At 53.6% G+C, this 18,484-nt stretch overlaps 2 protein-coding genes across 2 annotated transcripts in view; one reads left to right on the forward strand and one right to left on the reverse strand.

Moving 5' to 3' along the window:
• Window positions 1-277: 277 nt before the first annotated feature.
• Window positions 278-18,247, reverse strand: TMEM53 (transmembrane protein 53). Its single transcript, XM_058680241.1, has 3 exons — window positions 18,116-18,247; window positions 4,641-4,759; window positions 278-988 (listed from the first exon to the last, which is right to left on the reverse strand). Exons 1-3 carry the CDS (start codon window positions 18,168-18,170, stop codon window positions 335-337), a joined length of 828 nt encoding a protein of 275 aa, XP_058536224.1. The 5' UTR covers window positions 18,171-18,247; the 3' UTR covers window positions 278-334.
• Window positions 18,248-18,360: 113 nt separating this feature from the next.
• ARMH1 (armadillo like helical domain containing 1) overlaps window positions 18,361-18,484 on the forward strand; it is a 45,377-nt gene continuing 45,253 nt past the window's right edge. Inside the window, exon 1 of the mRNA XM_004598941.2 lies at window positions 18,361-18,483. The gene's annotated coding sequence lies outside the window, so the exon portion shown is untranslated. The remainder of the gene's footprint in view (window position 18,484) is intronic.

The raw sequence follows: 18,484 nt of genomic DNA on the forward strand, positions 1-18,484 counted from the left end.
TGCTCACAGAGTCCTGACAATTCTGTTAGGACTTCTCCCTCTGTTAAGTTTTTACAGCTTGAGGAAAAAAAAGAAAAGAAAAAAAAAAAAAAAAAACAACCCACAGGCCTCAGCAGCCCAGCTGGGCACTTAACCACTGCAGAATCCCCAGGGCCTGCTAGGGTCCTGGGGGTCAGCAAGCAGCAGCCCCCCAGGACCCAGGCCCAGGGAAATCTGCTTAGGGGACCACAAAGTCCTAAAGAGCCACAGAGACTGAAGAAGGCCCCACAGTGACAGGTGATGGGGAGGTGTCAGGCATTTATTTGGGGAGCAGAGGGGAGCCAGAGCAATGACATCAGCAGTGGACACAGGTGTGCATGAAGTTGGCACAGAGGCTGGTGTAGTAGGTGGGGTAGTCGCGGAGGTGGCTGACATGGGCAGAGGACACAAAGTCCACAGAGCGCACCAGCACCTGGTGTGACAGGCGCGCTTCCACCATGCGTTCCACATCCCTGGCCAGGACAACCTTGTCAGCCTTGGAGTACAGGTAGAGCTCCGGCCAGCGGGAGCCTGCGTCCTGCAGCCTGTGGTAGAAGTGGGTGTGGAACAGGGCAGTGAGCGGGGCAAGCAGGACGTGGAACAGGACCACCACCAGGGCGAAGGCCGCCATTAGCAAGCAGCGCAGTGCGGCCGGCCGGTGCTGCAGGATGGCGGCAAGGGCCCGCAGTGCCCCCAGCAGGTTGCTGTGGCCTGGCCCGCTGTCGAAGATGGTGCCCACCACGCGCAGGCGGCAGAAGCGCTCATGGGTCTGCAGGAGGTCCAGCACGTAGCGGTACAGCATGACGCCGGCGTTGCTGAAGACGTGGAAGAGCAGGGGCTCCTTTTCGATCTCGTAGTGGAAGAGGAGCTCCAGCAGCCTCTGGGCCAAGACCCGCAAGGAAGGGATGCCCAGGGACTCGGAGAAGAAGACCAGGTGCCATGGGGCCGTATATCGGATCACGATGCAGCCCTGCAGAGGCAGTGGGGACGGCTCAAGCACGGGCCCCACGCTGCTCTAGGCCCTCCTTCTGCCTGGGCACCAGCTCACGCCTCACTCCCATTTCTGGAAGGTTAGTTGATGCTGGCCAAGCCCCCTCATCCAGGAGCAGTATCTGAGGCCTAGACATGGAATATGTTTTAGAAGTCTTCCTTCTGGTTCCCAGCTCTGTGTGTCCCCTTCATCTTGCCACACCCCGAACCATCACATTTAAGGCCTGGCTGCTTTGCTGATCCCCCTTCAGCACTGCCTCCATACCAGAGAGAGCCTGCAGGTCCAGCCATGACCACCAGAGGTCACTGCTGAGCCAGGGCGCCTGCGTGGGCATCCCTGGTCACTGCCCCTTCCCTATCCAGGGCTCTCTCAGCACACCACACTGCAGACACAGGGGCCTGACAGCCAGGTCTGTCTGGTTTCAGCACATGGGGTCATCCCTCATACTCGCCCCCAAATGCCAAATACAACCAATATTGTTAATCAAATTACAGAAATCTAGGTCCAAGCTCCCTTTAGGCTTGTGTACCCCACACTACCCAGGCCAAGTATGCCCCCAAATCTCAGACAGGAACTCTTCTAGCTCAGTGATACATGGCAGCCAAAGGAAGTGGATGTTGGTATAATGGCCAAGACGCCACCACTTGGGACAGCTCATCCCATGCGGTGGCTCCATTGCTGATTTCAGCTTCCTGTCACCATGCATCCTGGGAGGCAGCAAGTGGTGGCTCAGGTGGTTGGGTCCCTGCCACCAGCGTGGGACAACTCGATGAAGTTCTGGACCCCTTGCTTTGGAACATACGGGAGAGTCATTCTCTCTCTCTCTCCCTCCCCTCCTTTCAAAAGGCAGCCCCAAGCCTCCTCTACCTGAGTGCTAACTTCCACTCTCCCACCCGTTCCAGAGACCACAAGCCCTTCTTCCGGGGAATGTGACCGAGTTCCGGAACCACGCCACTTATTAATACCGTGTAGATGAAGAGCAATTTCATTTTTCTTTCTGGTCCATGTCTCCATCTAGAAGCTGGGATAGTGCGCGTCTAACGTGGTAAGAACAAAAACGATGTACCTCAAGTGACCAGCACAGCACTGGCACAAAGCAAAGCCTCAGCCAGCAGAAGTCAGGACAGTGGGAGGCACAACAGGACTACACAGGCATAAGGCCTGAACGACCACGGCCAAGCAGGGCTGCGTCACTGAGGCTGCTGCCATCGGCCCCGCCCTGGGGCCCTGGACATCCCAAGACTCTGAGGACAGGTTTACCTGAAGCCACCCACACTCCCCCAGTAGGTCAGCACAACAGGAGACTGTTCCGTTCTCATCATTCTTGTCTCTGGACAGCACTGAGATTGGAAACTTCTAGAAATGCTCTCTTGAAGTACAGTCTCTTCAATAAGAACATCGAGGTGGGGGAGGGGAGGACTGCTGAGGAAAGAAAAGCAGCAGGGCAGGTCTCGGGCTTAGCAGTGAAGACCTGGTGAAGATGGCTGCGCCCCACGTCAGGTTCAGTACCTAGCTCCACCCCTGGTCACGTGTGCCTGGCAGGCGGCAGTGATGGCTCCTCCACCCCTACCTGATACCTGGACAGATTCCCCAGCTCCCAGCTTTGGACCCAGCCCTGGCTGTTGCAAGAATACAGGCAGTGAACCAGTGAATGGGAAATCTTGGTCTGTTTCTCTCTGCCTTTCAAATAAATATTTCCTTTAGAAAAAGAAAAAGAGGGCCTGGTGCAATAGCTCAGTGACTAAATCCTCACGTTGCATGCACAGGGATCCCCTATGGGCACCAGTTTATGTCCCAGCTGCTCCACTTCCATCCAGCTCCCTGCTTGTGGTTTGGGAAAGCAGTGGAGGACGGTTCAGAGCCTTGGGACCCTGTACCCACGTGGGAGACCTGGAAGAAGCTCCTGGTTCCTGGCTTTGGATCAGCTCAGCAATGGCCATTGTGGCCACTAGGGCAGTGAACCAGCAAACAGAAAATCTTTCTGTTTCTTCTTTCTGTAAATCTGTCTTTCCAATTAAAAAAAAATCTTTTAGGAAAAAAAAGGAGGCTTAAGGAACAGAATAACTGATACAATGAGAAATCCTGGGTTGGGTCCTTGTAAGACACTGTGGGGGCAATTAGGGCTTTGAGCACAGACTTGAAAGTAGACAAGATAAAAGTGCATGAACAGGAGCAGGCGCAGCAGCATAGCAACCTAATCCTCTACCTGCAGTGCTGGCGACCCATATGGGCATCAGTTCTTGTTCCAGCTGCTACACTTTCAATCCAGCTCCCTGCTGATAGCCTGGGAAAGCAGCAGAGGACGGCCCAAAGCCTTGGGTCTTGGCACCCACATGGGAGACCCAGAAGAAAGCTTCTGGATCCTGGCTTCAGATCAGCCCAGCTCTGGCCATTGCAACCATTTGGGAGGTAATCCAGTAGATGGAAGCTCTCTCTCTGTCTTTTTCTCCCTCTCCCCCGCCCCCGTAACTCTACATTTCAATAAAATCAATCCTTTTTAAGATGAACATGCAGGGAAGGAGAGCTGGCAGGATACCTGCTGAGGTGTGCATGGAGGGATCCTCCAGGTAACACATGGATTGTGGATTTGAGAGCAGGAGGTGCCCTCTCCACGCCCACCCTGTGCTCCCTGGAGAGGCAGACACACTCCTGTCCAAGGCCTCGCCTCCATCGCCTGCCGCCTCAGCCTGCACTTTCTCCCTCCATCACACTATGGATCAGGGTTTCCTCACCCATCTCTGGACATTCCTGCTTTCCCCACAGAACCTTCTTAACTCTTTCAGCTCCTCCAACCACAGGTTCCCTGGGGCTGTCCTAGGCCCCCTCCGCTCCTCCATGCACTCCCAGGATGGGGAGGCAGGGAGCCTGTCCTCCCCAGAGGCTAGGGTTTTCCTCCAGCACTCCTGTCTCCAGTCACACCAGCCTACCCAGGAAGCACCCATCACAGGCCAGCATTCATTCATTGCTCCAAGCGTCTCCCTCCCAGCATCTCATGCAGCCACCATCCCCCCCCCCCCAAGACGAGCTCCTCCCAACGCCTCCTATCCACCTGCACTACCGGCCACCAGGTCCTGCCTGTTCCCCTCCCCCACAACCAGATCCCTGCAACCCCCTCCCAACTTGCTTCGGCTTCCATCCCAGCCCCTTTATCTGAAAGGTAAACCCACATTACACCCCTGCTGGAATTCCAAGTACCCACCCCTCACACCTCACCCTTCCACCCTTGCCCTTTTTCTGCTCAAGTCACACTTGTGGCTATTCCCATCCACCTTGCCTTAGAGGCTTGCTCAGAGGAAGCCACTGCACAGCAAGCCCAACCCCAGGAGTGGGACTGGGAAGGACGTGGGACTCCGTCTGGACAGGTGAAGCCACAGGGCCACCCTTGCCGGCTGGGGAGGCAGCAGACCCAGAACTGTGTCTGCCCCAGTGCCTCTCCCATCGCGTTAGGCATGGTATGGGGCTGGGCTGTGGAAGGAGTTCCGGGGAGCAGGGCATGGCTGGCCTTCCTCTCAGTTGCCTCCCACTCCCGGCCAGAACCAGGCAAGAACTGCTATAGGGAGATCTTGGATGAGCAGGGTGGAGCCAGAGGCCAAAGGTGAAAGGGACTTTCCAAGGCCCTTGCAGTACTCACCCTTGTGTGGTAGATGGCGCTATACTTGGCAAGGTTCTTGTCCCGGCAGCCTCCCCAGCCCAGGAGAATCACGACCGGCTGCCTCAGCCCCGTCTCCTTCCCAGCTGTTCCGGGGTCCTCTGAAACACAGATGGACATTGTCAACACCAGAAGTGGGGTCACGGATGGGGGCTGCTGACCAATCTAGAGCTGATGCTGCTGCAGCCACAGGCAGGGAGTCCACAGCAGGGACGGTCCCAGCATCTGGCCAGTCCCTAGGTCCTGAGTTCCCACAGAGCTCCCTTCCCTTGTCTTGCTCCCACTGCTTTTCCCGAAGCCTCTTGGGAGCCCCTGTGAGGTCAACTGGAAAAACCCACCGAAGAACCTTTCTTTAGTACTCACAGCCCAGCCCTTCTCCACATAACCCCACCTTCAGATCGAGCGGCGTCAGCAGGCTACATCCACAAGCCAAACCAGTCCCCTGTCTGTTTCTCTGCGGCCTGAAAGCTAACTTTGTGTGTGTGTTAAATTTAAGAACTGTACTTTGTGAAACATGCAAATGACATAAAAGTGAAGTCTGTCCGCAAATAGAGTGTTCCTGGAGCATAGCCACACACGTCCAGTTTGCTGCGTGACCTGCCAGAGAATGGTCCTGACAATACGACGCTGCAGGTGCCACAGATGAGGCTAAGGGACTTGCCTATGGTCACACAGCAAGTGCAGAGCTGGGCTTGCAGCCCCTGATCCCCTCCAAGCTGCTTGCTGAACCTCCCCCTTTTTAAAGAATTATTTATTTTTATTGGAAAGTTAGATATACAGAGAGGAGAGGAGACAGAGAGGAAGGCCTTCCATCTGATGATTCACTTCCCAAGTGGCCACAATGGCTGGAGCTGCACCGATCCAAAGCCGGGAGCTTCTTCCGGGTCTCCCACACGGGTGCAGGGTCCCAAGGCTTTGGGCCGTCCTCGACTGCTTTCCCAGGCCACAGGCAGGGAGCTGGATGGGAAGTGGGGCTGCCAGGATTAGAACAAGCCTCCACATGAGATCCCGGCACGTACAAGGCAAGGACTTTAGCCGCTAGGCTACTGTGCCGGGCCCACTGAGCCCCTTCTGAGCCCCTGGCCCACCTGCAGCGGGACCTACACGTCCTTCAGGGTGGCAACAGGGGTGGGGGAGAGGAGTGCAGACAGGCACAGCTGCCTCCACCAGGGCCGCCCAGCAGCCTGCTCCATCAGCCTCCTGCATGCCCCCTGTGAAGGGCCTGCCCACGCCCTCAGGGGACAGCTACACACCACTGTCTGTACTGGATCAGCATGTCCCCCTCCCCACCACCCCTTCCAAGGACCAAGCCACTGGGCTTCACTCAGCTGCCACCTCAAAATTTATGGATGCCAGTGGTGACCTGGCGACAGTAAATTTCAAGGCTAGTTAAGAGGATGGTAAATATAAATCACTAACCTTTGGACAAAAGGAAGACAACAATTTCCTGTGGAAATTAATGTGATTGAAAAGTTCAGGGTTCCTGCTCCCTAGTGGTGGCGACTTGGCCTTCGGAGATTAACTCCCCGCACCCGCAGGGCTCCCGAGCACGCTGCATCACGCCTCGGTCTCTTGCTGACACCGCCAGCACTCCCAGCCTCTGGCCACCGCCCGGATCCAGGGAGCTGCTTGCTGACATCCTCAGCTGGACACCCCCATCGTCTGCCTGCCCAGGCCCTTCTGGTGATGATGAGGCTGGGTGTGGGGCTTGGTGGGCTCCAGCCATGGCCACCGTGAAACTCAGGCCGGGGCGGTCTCATGGGGGTTTATCAACAGCTGCCCTTGACTCAGGTCTGACAGCTGTACTTCTGAGAGCCTGCCCTAGGGGAGTCTCCCTCAGCCCTAAGGACAGACTCTCCTGCTCACCCTGTGCCCCAGCAGACACCAGCAAAAGGCTTTGGGTTTGATCTCAGTTGAGGTCACGTCCCCCAGTGGCCATGTGATGCCAGGGCCAGCTCCCATCAGCACAGCTGGAACCCTTCCAGCGGCTGAAGGTTCAAGCATCTTCTGCCAGCCTCCAAGCACCTTCTCACCACAGCTGGGACTGTCAGTTCTGCTTTGCTCCACCACAGATTTTGCTAACATCCCTGGCAGAAAACCCGAGGAGCTCTGTGCACATGGCAGGGAGTCACAGGGACAGGGACAGTCTTGAAAGTGACCTTGAAGGCCCAGCTGATGGTGTGCCTGGTGGACAGAAGGCATGAGTGGGGGTGGAGGTGGTGGCAATGCTATCGTCCGTTGGGACACAGTGAGCACTGCTGGGGGACTGGAACCCAAAAGAGGGAGTGGTGAGCAGAGGAGCAGCCAAGAGCAGACCTGAGCCTGACCGATCCTGCATGGCCCCCATGCTGCATGGTGCCGAAGCCCCCGGCAATGGAGAGCCCAAGACTATGCACTGGGGGAGCATAGGCTGACCCAATCTGCTGATCAGTGACGTCCACAATTATGCACTTGATGTCTATCTCTCTCTCCTGAATGAGCACTTTCTGTGAGCACAGGAAATGGGGTCAACACATTTATCAGCACCATCTCCTACAGCCAGCAAAACCGCCTGCCTGTTGAGAGACCCACAGGTTCCCTGCTGAGTAAATGAACACATGGTTACAAAGTAAAAAATGTACCAAAGGAAAGGGAACTACTGTTCTCTTTGCCCCTACCTTCTCCATAGTGATGGCTGTGGCCTCTGTCACTGACCAACGCATACCTGCACCTTTATGCTAAAGCCCCACCCCTTTCCTGCTCAGTTCTCTGGCCATGCCACCCTGCCTCCTGTCAGCATCTCCTGGCCTCTGACATCTGCCCTTGGACATGGAATGTTTTTGTGCACCCTTGCTTCAGGTTCTCACTGTGTTACAAAACTTACCATGACCTTGGGCAAGCAATCAAATGCATTTTGTTCCAAAACCTCGACAAACCTCTCTCAGCCAACAGAGCTAACACACACAGCGCTGCCTGCTCTGCACTGTTCTGTGCACTTGACATTTCAACTCATAGAACCTTCGCATCAACCCTATAATAGGCAAGGATGGGAAACTGAGGCATAGTGATAGCCACTTGCTCAAGACTGTACGGTAGAAGCTAAAATCCAATTCAGGTGGTCTAAGACCAGTTAGTATCCAGCACTCTGCTGGATCACTGGGTAAAACAGTCCAACCAGATCTCAATTGTTCCAGCTCCAAACATGTCCACATGCTGTCTCCTGTGTCAACAGACCCAACATGGACCTCATGACCCGGTATTGCTGCCTCGTTTGGTTCTACAGCCAGGCTAGGAGTTAGTGATAACTACTATTCCCATTCATACAGTAACATACAGCCAGAAAACAGCAGAACTATCATCTACTCTCTGGACCACCACAACCACAGGATCCCCTACTCATGGTGACACTGCAGTCCCCACCACAACTGTGATGCCCTCACAACCCCCCTTCTCACACCCTAGCCCAGGACACTCATGCCCACTCCACTAGAGGGTCAACTCCCTGGTGCTGCACCAGCACAACTCACTGGAGACAGGGAAGCAGCTCCCCTAACAGGCAAGGTGAGAGTGGTCAGGTCCTAGCCCACCCACAGCAGTGGGGAGACAGGTAGCCAGAGGGAGGAACAAGACAGAGTCCCAATTTGGGGGAACACAAAAAGTCTCAAAAATATGCTTATAATTCTACTTCCAAAAGAGAGCTATTCAATGATATACTAAGTAGATAATAGACATAAAGGTACGGGCTAAAATCATAGAACTCTTAGAAGAAATTATAAGAGTACATCTTTGTGGCCTTGAATTAGAAAACAGTTTCTGGGACATGACGCCAAGAGTATGAGGAACAAATAAATAAGACAGAAATGCTGGGACTTCATTAACATTATAAACTTTGGAAAGCAGGTGTGTGGCACAGGGGTTAAGTCACTGCCTGCGATGCCCACATCCTCTTAGAATGGCTTGTTCAGGTCCCTGCTGCTTCTGAGCCAGTTTCGTGCTGACACGCACCAGCGAGGCAGCAGCCAATGGCCTCCGTTCTTCTTTTCTTGACTGAGTTCTTGCCTCTTGGGTCAGCTCTGGCTGTTGCAGGCACTTGGCAACTAAACCAGCAGATACAAGAGTCACCCCCTCTCTCTCTCTCCCTCTTCAAATGAAAATAAAAAATTTAAAGATTTATTTACTTTTATTGGGAAGACAGACTTACAAAGAGAAGGAGATACAGAAAAAAAGATCTTTCATCCTCTGGTTCACTGCCAAGGGCTGCAACAACCAGAGTTGAGCTGATCTGTAGCCAGGAGCCCAGAGCTTCTCCCAGGTCTCCCATGCAGGTACAGGGTTCCAAGGCTTTGGGCCATCTTCTACTGCTTTCCCAGGCCACAAGCAGGGAGCTAGATGGGAAGTGGAACAGCCGGAACACAAACTGGCACCCATATGGGATCCCAGCACATACAAGGCAAGGATTTAGCCACTAGGCTATTGTACCAGGCCCAAAAATACATTTTTTAAAATGTTCTGAAAATGAGGGCCCGGCGGCATGGCCTAGTGGCTAAAGTCCTCGCCTTGAACGCCCCGGGATCCCATATGGGCGCCGGTTCTAATCCCGGTAGCTCCACTTCCCATCCAGCTCCCTGCTTGTGGCCTGGGAAAGCAGTGGAGGACGGCCCAATGCATTGGGACACTGCGCCCGCATAGGAGACCTGGAAGAGGTTCCTGGTTCCTGGCATCGGATCGGCGCGCACCGGCCCGTTGCGGCTCACTTGGGGAGTGAATCATCGGACGGAAGATCTTCCTCTCTGTCTCTCCTCTTCTCTGTATATCTGACTTTGTAATAAAAAATAAAATCTTTAAAAAAAATGTTCTGAAAATGAAAAGCTTTTATACTTCAAAAGACACCATCAAAAAAAAGTTAAAAGAAAAAGGAGGGGGCAGCTTTTGGTGGCACAACAGGTTAAGCCATTGCCTATACAGTCAGCATCCCATATTAAAGTACAAGTTCCAATCCAGCTCCCTGCTAATATGCCTGAGAAACCATCAGGAGATGACCCAAGTACCTGGGTCCCTGTTACCCACATGGGAGACCTGGATAGAGCTCTGGGCTCCTGGCTTCAGCCTAGCCCAGCCCAACCTGGCTATTGTGAACATTTGGAAAGTGAACTAGAAGATGAATATCTCATCCCTCTCTGTCATTCTGCCTTTCAAATAAATAAATCTTAAAAAAAAAAATTGGGCCCGGCGGCGTGGCCTAGCGGCTAAAGTCCTCGCCTTGAACGCCCCAGGATCCCATATGGGCGCCGGTCCTAATCCCGGCAGTTCCACGTCCCATCCAGCTCCCTGCTTGTGGCCTGGGAAAGCAGTGGAGGACGGCCCAATTCATTAAGACCCTGCACCCGTGTGGGAGACCTGGAGGAGGTTCCTGGTTCTCGGCTTTGGATTGGCGCAGCACCGGCCCGTTGCGGCTCACTTGGGGAGTGAATCATTGGACGGAAGATCTTCCTCTCTGTCTCTCCTCCTCTCTGTATATCTGACTTTGTAATAAATAAATAAATCTTAAAAAAAAAATTGGGGCCAGGTGCCTCCACTTGTGGATTAATAGGTTAAGCCTCCACCTGTGGCACCAGCATCCCATATGAACACCGGTCTGTGTCTCAGCTGCTCCATTTCTGATGCCACGCCCTGCTAACGCACCCAGGAAAGCAGCAGAGGATGGCCCAAGTGCTTGGGTTGTTGCACCCACCTGGGAGACCCAGAAAAAGGTCCTGGCTTTGGATTGGCTCAGTTCCGGCCATTGTGACCATTTAGGGAGTGAACCAGTAGAGGAGAGATATTGTCTGTGTGTGTGTGTGTGTCCCTCTCTAATTCTTTCAAGTAAAATAAATAAATCTTAACGAGAAAGAGATGTGCATTTGTACTACTGACAGCCACTGCCAAAGTGTCTTCCACAGGGCAGTGTGTAACCCTCTGGCAATGTAGAACAGTGTTTCCCTATAGCTTTGTCAACACATAAGTGACAACACAAAAAATGGGTGGGGAGGAGGGATGCTTGCAGATCATTTGTCTCAGAAAGGGGCGGCTCCCTTTGTATGCTTTTAAAATTCTTACCACTGAACAATCAAACAACAAATTTCGAAATAAGCACAGGATCTGAATAGACATTTCTCCAAAGACAATTCACATATGGCCAATGACCACATGACAAGATGTTTGTCATCACAGTCATTAGGGAAAAGAAGATGAAAACCACAATGAGGGATCAGCCCCTTTGACACAGTGGTTAAGACACCCACACTCCATACTGGAGTATCTGGGGTTGAGTCTTGGCTCCACTTCCGATTAAAAAACAAAAAGCTGCAATCATGGCTTCAATCAAAAGTTCAGACAGTAAGAGGTATTGATGCGGCTGTGGAAAGTCATAATGCTTATTCACAGCTCGTGGGAGTGTAAAGTGGTGCCGTCCAGCCCATGTGAGTGCTCCACTTGTGATCCAGCTCCTGGACTCCTGCCATCCTTGTGAAAGACCAGGAGGGAGTTACAGGCGTTGGCTGATGTAGCCATCAAGGGAATGAATCAGCAGATAGAAGATTCTGTGTGTATGTGTGTGCACGTGCGTGTGTGTGTCTAATTCTGCTTTCAAATTAGTCAATAAATCTTAAAATCATAACTTGTGCATGAATGTTCATAGCAGCTTTAAGCTTAATAGGCAAGAGGTAAAAACAGTTCTATCACCTGGGACAAGATAAACAAAACGCGGCTCTGCAAATGAACAAGCCAGATACAAAGGCCACACATGGCGTGGCTCCATTTACATTAAATACCCAGACTAGGCGAAGTGACTGAGGCAGAAAGGAGATTTGTGGTTTTTGGGGTGTGGAGGAGGAAGGAAATGGGAAGTGACTACTAATGAGCGTGGGTCTCTTTTCCAGGGGATAAAAACCACTCTGAAAGCAGATAGCTGCGATGGTCTTACAAGCCTACAAATTACGCAAGCCAATGAAATGCACGTTTTATGGTATGTGAATTACACCTCAAGAATGCTATTATTTAGAAAACTAACAGTAATAGGTTAAATAGAAAAGCAAGCTGCAGCTAGTACCACGGTGGAACACACACATACACTTACGCAAAAAGCAAAAAACTATCAAGTATTAATAGCAGTGATTTCTGCAATGAAAGGCAATTTCTTTTTCATTATCTTTGTTTTTTTCATCCATTTCTAAATCACCTACACATCGATTCTGCCAAGAGAGTTAAACTGTCACGTCCAGCCAACAGCAAGGGTGGCGGTCCAGTTGAGTCAAAAGCACCAGAGAAATCAAAGCAGTCAAGGACACTCTGGGCAGTACACACACACACACACACACACACACACACACACGTCCTGCCTGGTGCCCCTTGGGCACCGCCCTGCCCTGCCAGATGCTCAACAGACAATACTGACACCATAACACAGGACTCACCCACATGCTTCCTGTGCAGCGGTTCAAGTCATAAAACAAGGTGTGATGTAGCTCGTGTGCATCCCAGAGGCATTCGGAGATGCCTATGGGACAAGCCAGGACTGACACGCCAAAAGCCTATGATTTCTGCCTAAAATGCAGAGCAGGAGGCCCAGTTTCCTCTGCCCCTGAGAACCACCCTCTGGAGTCTCACAATTTTCATACTTACACCAGACTGCTTTAAGTTCACTTTTTAAAAACAACAAGCCGGGTCCCGGCGGCGTGACCTAGCGGCTAAAGTCCTCGCCTTGAATGCTGGGATCCCATATGGGCGCCGGTTCTAATCCCGGCAGCTCCACTTCCCATCCAGCTCCCTGCTTGTGGCCTGGGAAAGCAGTTGAGGATGGCCCAAAGCCTTGGGACTCTGCACCCATGTGGGAGACCTGGAAGAAGCTCCTGGTTCCCGGCTTCAGATTGGCACGGCCCCAGCCATTGCGCTCACTTGGGGAGTGAAATATCGGATGGAAGATCTTCCTCTCTGTCTCTCCTCCTCTCTGTATATCTGACTTTGTAATAAAAATAAATAAATCTTAACAAAAAAAAAAAGTCCAGCAGAGAAACACCATATCCAAGAAGAGCCATGCACAAATGCCTATCTGAGTTCAAATCTGGATCTGCCACTAAATGACTGCAACACAGACCTCCAGCAAGTTCTTCATGTTTCAACTGCTTTATCTGTGGAATGGGGACAGGAGCACAAAGGATTAAACAAGACGACGACGACCAGAGAGGGCTTAGCAGGGCATCTGGTATGAAGAGCGAGCTCAAGAACCAGAAAGTATGATTACTTCAAGAGTTAGGGCATGTTCACGGTAGAAAGAGTGGAAACTGAATACCTCATGGGATTGGAATCAGACTCGGTAATCGGCTTTCTTCCGTTTAGCCATATATTGTGAACCTCTCTCGCTGTCAGTTTATATATTTCTGCACCATTATTTTTAGTGGCTGCAGAGCGGCTGAAAAATGTTTCCTAATTTATAGGACCCAGTCTCCCATTATTAGACCTGATGTTACTTCCAATTGTTTGCAGGTATTAAAAAACACTTGAATAGACACCCCTTTCTTTCAGATGGCACTGCATTCATGTAGCCCTTCTCAATGGCAACTGACATACATGTGGGCGTGCACGCAGCCCCCCTGGCAGAAATCTGGCATTACTTTGAGCAAGACACCTTGCCTGCCCCAGGCATCTATACCTCCTCCATAAAGCAGGTTGAAGAGTTCTCCCTGCTTCACACGGGGGTGATGAGGATGAGGGTGAGGGTAATGAGGAAAGCAGGGCGTGGTCCACAGTGGAAGCACCACACAGAACAAGAGACCCACAAAGGGTGCATCAGGGCTGGCCCTGAGTCCAAAGCCTAGGATCGCACCAGACACCAGGAGACACCGCAGGTGAAAGAAAAGAGAACAACTCCCAAAATAAATAAAACTCAGAACCAATGCTGTGGTGTAGTGGCTAAAGCTATTGCTGCCTGTACCGCTGACATCTCTTATGGTCTCTGGCTTGAGTCCCGGATGCTCCAGTTCTGATTCAACTCCCGCTAATGAGCCCAGGATGGCAGCAGAGGATGGCCCAAGTGCTTGGGCCCCTGCATCTGTGTGAGAAACCCAGAAATTCCTGGCTCCTGGCTTCAGACTGATCCAGCTTGGGCCATTTGTGACCTTCTGGGAAGTGAATGAGCAGACAGAGGAACTTTGTTTGATAGAGGATTTTTGTCTATATCTCTTTCTCTTTCTCTGTAACTCTGCCTTTCAAATAAATAAAACTCCTCACTTAAAAATGTTTTGTTGAATGTTTTGTTGAGAGTGGGGACGTACAGCATCATGGTTCAACAGGCCAGTCCTCTACTGTGTAATGCCAGCATCCCATATGAGCACCAGTTCATATACTGGCTGATCCATTTCCCATACAAACCTCTGCCTGCAGCCTGGGAAAGCAGCAGAGGGACCCTTGCACCCACATGGGAGTCCCAAAACAAACTCCTGGCTTCTGGCTTTGGATCAGCTCTGGTTACTAAGGCCATTTGGTGGAGTGAACCAGTAGATGGAAGACTCTCTCCTCTCTACAAAATCTGCCTTTCAAATGAAAATAAATAAGTCTTAACAACAGCAGCAACAACAAAAACCCGGCCTTTTGGGTCCCCGCAGAGGATCAGGCCCCATTGGCTCTGCCTGGGTCTTTGAGGCCTTGTCTTCCACTGCCAAGAGCACAGCAGGGCATGCTGCCGGGACCCCACTCCCTCCCCTGGCCCCTTGAAGGGCCCCTCAGAGCTGCCACTCCTATGCTTTCTGTTGCCCACTATGGTCGGGGGGATTGGCCTTCCCGAAGAAGCTTCGGGTGCAGCCTGGGCCCCTCTTCCCCAGGGAGCCTCCCCTCTTCACTCCCACAGGTCTTCCATAGGGACCCCGACCCCTCAACATTGCTGACCAACAGTGAAAGCTTCCTCAGCATAAAGTCAAAGTCTACCTTTCTTTGACCGTGGCCATTGGTTAACAAAAGAGAAGGCCCCCAATAAAGTCGGAGGATCTCAAATCCCTCACCTCCTTCTCTGTGACTCCCATAAAATTTTTTGTTTAAGAGCAAGACCTGGGGCCTGGCACGATAGCTTAGTGGCTGCTTCATTTCCTGTCCAGCTCCCTGCTTGTAGCCTGGGGCAGCAGCAAAGGATGACCCAAAGCCTTAGGGCCCTGTACCTGCATGTGAGACCCAGAATAAGCTCCTGACCCTTGGCTTCAAGTTAGGTCAGGTCAGCTCAGCTCCAGCCACTACAACCACTTGGGGAGTGAACCAGCAGATGGAAGATCTTTATCTCCTTCTCTCTGTATATTTGCCTTTCCAATAAAAATAAATCTTAAGGAAAAAAAAAAAGAGCAAGACCCCTATACCAGTCCATTAATTCTATGAATGAGTGATTTTTTAAATGCTTACTGGACATAACAATAATAGGGTGGCTTTGAGGAGACTGCTGACCTATCACTGGAGGTCCTGGGGGGTAAGGGGTGAAACTTGGCTGATCAATTCCTGGATGGGAGGAGGACAGGGCAGCCTGGGCCTGAGATGTCACATCAGGTCTGACCGGGATCCCCTGAGCTGCTGCATGGCTCCATTCAGTTCACACAGCTCCTTACCCTGCCAGGCCCTGGCAGTAGTGAGCCAAGTTGACACAAGTGCTATCACAACAGCATAACACAGTGGCGTGGGAGCCCCAGGAGAGAACTTTCCCCAAGGAAATGAAATGAGAGCCGGGTAGGCACAGAGCCCAGAATCACTGGCCCGAGAAAAAGACAGAGGAGGGCAGATTCAAGGGCACAGGACAGGCTCCAGCCAAGGTCCAGGTGTGCTGCCCTGGGCCAGGGCAGCCACAGACACGGGCTAATGGATTCCCAGCAGGGGGGAACCCTACGTGCCCCGCCTGGTCCACAGAGCCCAGGGCCCTCTAGGATCCCAGGGCCACAAGCTGCCCCACGGCCACCTGATGCTGTCAGCACCAGTGGCTGTCCCTCTGCCAATGCACAGCTGTGACTGTCGCCAGATTTTCCAAAACAGGGAAAGTGATTCCAGAAACCCTACACACTCCCTTGCCATTAAACAGTAAATGCCAATGAGAACTCTGGGGCCCACCAAGACTGTTCCCCTCCATAGAGTCATGTCTGCCTGGAAGGAGCTCCTGCAGATGTGAAGCCAGTAGGTTTGGGAGGTTCCCAGTGTCCCAGACCCCTTCAGAGGAGTTCTAGGACCTCCATCCCAGCTCTGGGTCATGCACAGCTAAAGCAGGCCAGGTAGACAGCCAGGAGGAGGAGGAGAGGCAACCGAAGATTCCGGAGGGATCACCTTTGGAGGAAGCACAGAGCTGCCCCCGCTCTGGGTTGTGCCCGACACAACTCAGCCACCGTGCCATTCGGAATGCTCCGTGGTCAGCCCCTCCCACCTGGCCCACCACACTCCAGCTGACAGGGCAGGAGCGTGAGCGCCAGCATCTTCCAAGACACCACAAACTACCTCAGGGCCCGGATGCCACCAAGCTGAACTGCGAGTGGGATAGCGGGCAGGCCTTCGGTGGCTGGAGCAAGGGAACTGCTTTCTTTTTTTTTTTTTTTTTTAATTTTATTATTATTATTGGAAAGCCGGATATACAGAGAGGAGGATAGACAGAAAGGAAGATCTTCCATCCAATGTTTCACTCCCCAAGTGAGCCGCAACGGGCCAGTACGCGCCAATCCGATGCCGGGACCAGGAACCTCTTTCGGTCTCTCACGCGGGTGCAGGGTCCCAAAGCTTTGGGCCATCCTCGACTGCTTTCCCAGGCCACAAGCAGGGAGCTGGATGGGAAGTGGAACTGCCGGGATTAGAACCGGCGCCCATATGGGATCCCGGGGCTTTCAAGGCGAGGACTTAAGCGGCTAGGCCATGCCGCCAGGCCCATGGAAACTGCTTTCTAACAATGCCAGCTGCCTCCAGTGAGCAGGGCGAGGTGGTGCAAAGAGAAGTCTGCCAGCCAGAAGAAGGTCCTCCCACGATAAGCAAGGGAGCAGGTCAGTGGGCCTCCTGAGGCTGCTTCCAAACCCAAGCCATGAGGACAGCACCAGCAGAGAGACACTTGGACAGGAGCACCAGCTCTGTGCCAGTCGCTGCCTTGCGGATGCTCACCAGCCCACAAGACAGGCACCATTATTCACCCTTTCAGCGGTGGAAGCTGAGAGTTGGGGAGGCATGATGACAAAGCTGGAGCTAGCCATGCAAATCAACGCCCCAGGCTGCCAGCTGGGCTGATCAGGGAGCACCCTGGCCTCCAGGCCACGCAGAGGGCAGCCTCAGCACTTTGCAGCCACAGCTCTCCAAGGGCCTTCTTCACTGACTTCATCTCCCAAAAGAGGCTTACTTCTAGAAGCCCAAGGGCCTTATGTCAAGAAGCCCAGCACCAGGGAAGAACCACCGGTCTACAGCCATTTGTTCCTTGGGAGCCCCGGGGCTGCATCACTCCACATTGATTCCAGCCAAGAATACGAGGTGCACAGAGAGGACGAAGCAGGAGATATTGGGGCTGTGCCTTCAATAAAACAGGCTGGACAGGCAACGAGGCGCAGGGCAGTGGAGGGGAAAGGGCATTCCAGAGATCAGTGGAAGCAAAGGCCACGCTGCAAGGTACAGAGAATCCCATGCCACGCAGGAGGCGGCCAGAAGAAAACTCTCAAACAGGGACATTTGGAACACTGAGAGAAGTGGGGGCTGTCATACTGTGAAGGACTTCCTTTCTCTGGGCCCCCAAACTTTATTCCTGCTGCCCTTTATAAGTTTCTCATTTTGCGGAGCCTCCCACACATTTTTCTTTGATGATAGACTGGAGGTGGAAAACAGTGCTGATCCGAAAGCCAACGACTAAGTGTCCTCCACGCCAGGCCCTATCCTGGTGGGTTCCTCACTCAGCCTGAGAAGGGCTCTCTCCTCACCCCCCTTGCCGCAGTGGAGGAAGGCCAAGTTCAAAGCTCAGCAGCCTACCAAAGGTCTTACTATAGGGAGGCACCAAAAACAGCCATTAGGACGGACCCTGCCGTCAGCAGCCCTCAACAACCAAGACAAGCAGCCGAGCCCCCCGCACTCCGCCGCCCCAAACTGGACACCCAGAAGAAAGCTCCCGCCTGCCCCTCGGGCCCACCGAGCCGTGACGCAGAGAAGGGTGGGGCCGCAACAAGGGCATTCCGGGGCGGGGCTCCCAGGGGGCGGGGCTCCCAGGGGGCGGGGTCTGGTCGACCCTATGAGCGAGGGGGCGGGCCGCGACGGGCGGGGCAGCGATGGGGCGGGCCGCGGGGCGGGGCCGCGAGGGGACGGGTCGCTGGGGCGGGGCAGCGGGGCGGGACCGCGAGGGGGCGGGTCGCTGGGGGCGGGGCAGCGATGGGGCGGGGCCGCGGGGCGGGGCTACGGCTGCGCTCGCGCCCCACAGCCTCGAGAGGTCCCCGCCCCACGGCTGGACCACAGCCCTCGTTCCATACTCTGGCTCCAGAAGGGCTGATCCGGGATCTCGATGGTGTAGTCCAGCTCAGCCATGGTGACGGTGCTGCAGCACGGGCCTCCCGCCGGAACTCCTGCTCGCGCACCGGCGCCTCACCCGGGCGCCTCGCGGGCGCCGCCCAGTCGCCGCCCACCTCCCCCGCGACACTGCCCAATCCCGGAGCCGAGCTCTGTGACCTCCTGCCCTAGCAACCACCGAGCCTCTCGTCCTACCCGACAGCTGTGTCCTAGCAACCAGGCCCCGCCCCTCCCTTGCTCTGGCCCGCAGCCATTGGCTGGCGCGTTCGGTCTGGATTCGGGATTGGTCAGCGGGGACGCCGGTTGGAAAGAGTCCCACCCAGCTGTGGAGG

This window comes from Ochotona princeps, chromosome 2 (genome assembly GCF_030435755.1).
Source record: "Ochotona princeps isolate mOchPri1 chromosome 2, mOchPri1.hap1, whole genome shotgun sequence".
NCBI lineage: Eukaryota > Metazoa > Chordata > Mammalia > Lagomorpha > Ochotonidae > Ochotona > Ochotona princeps.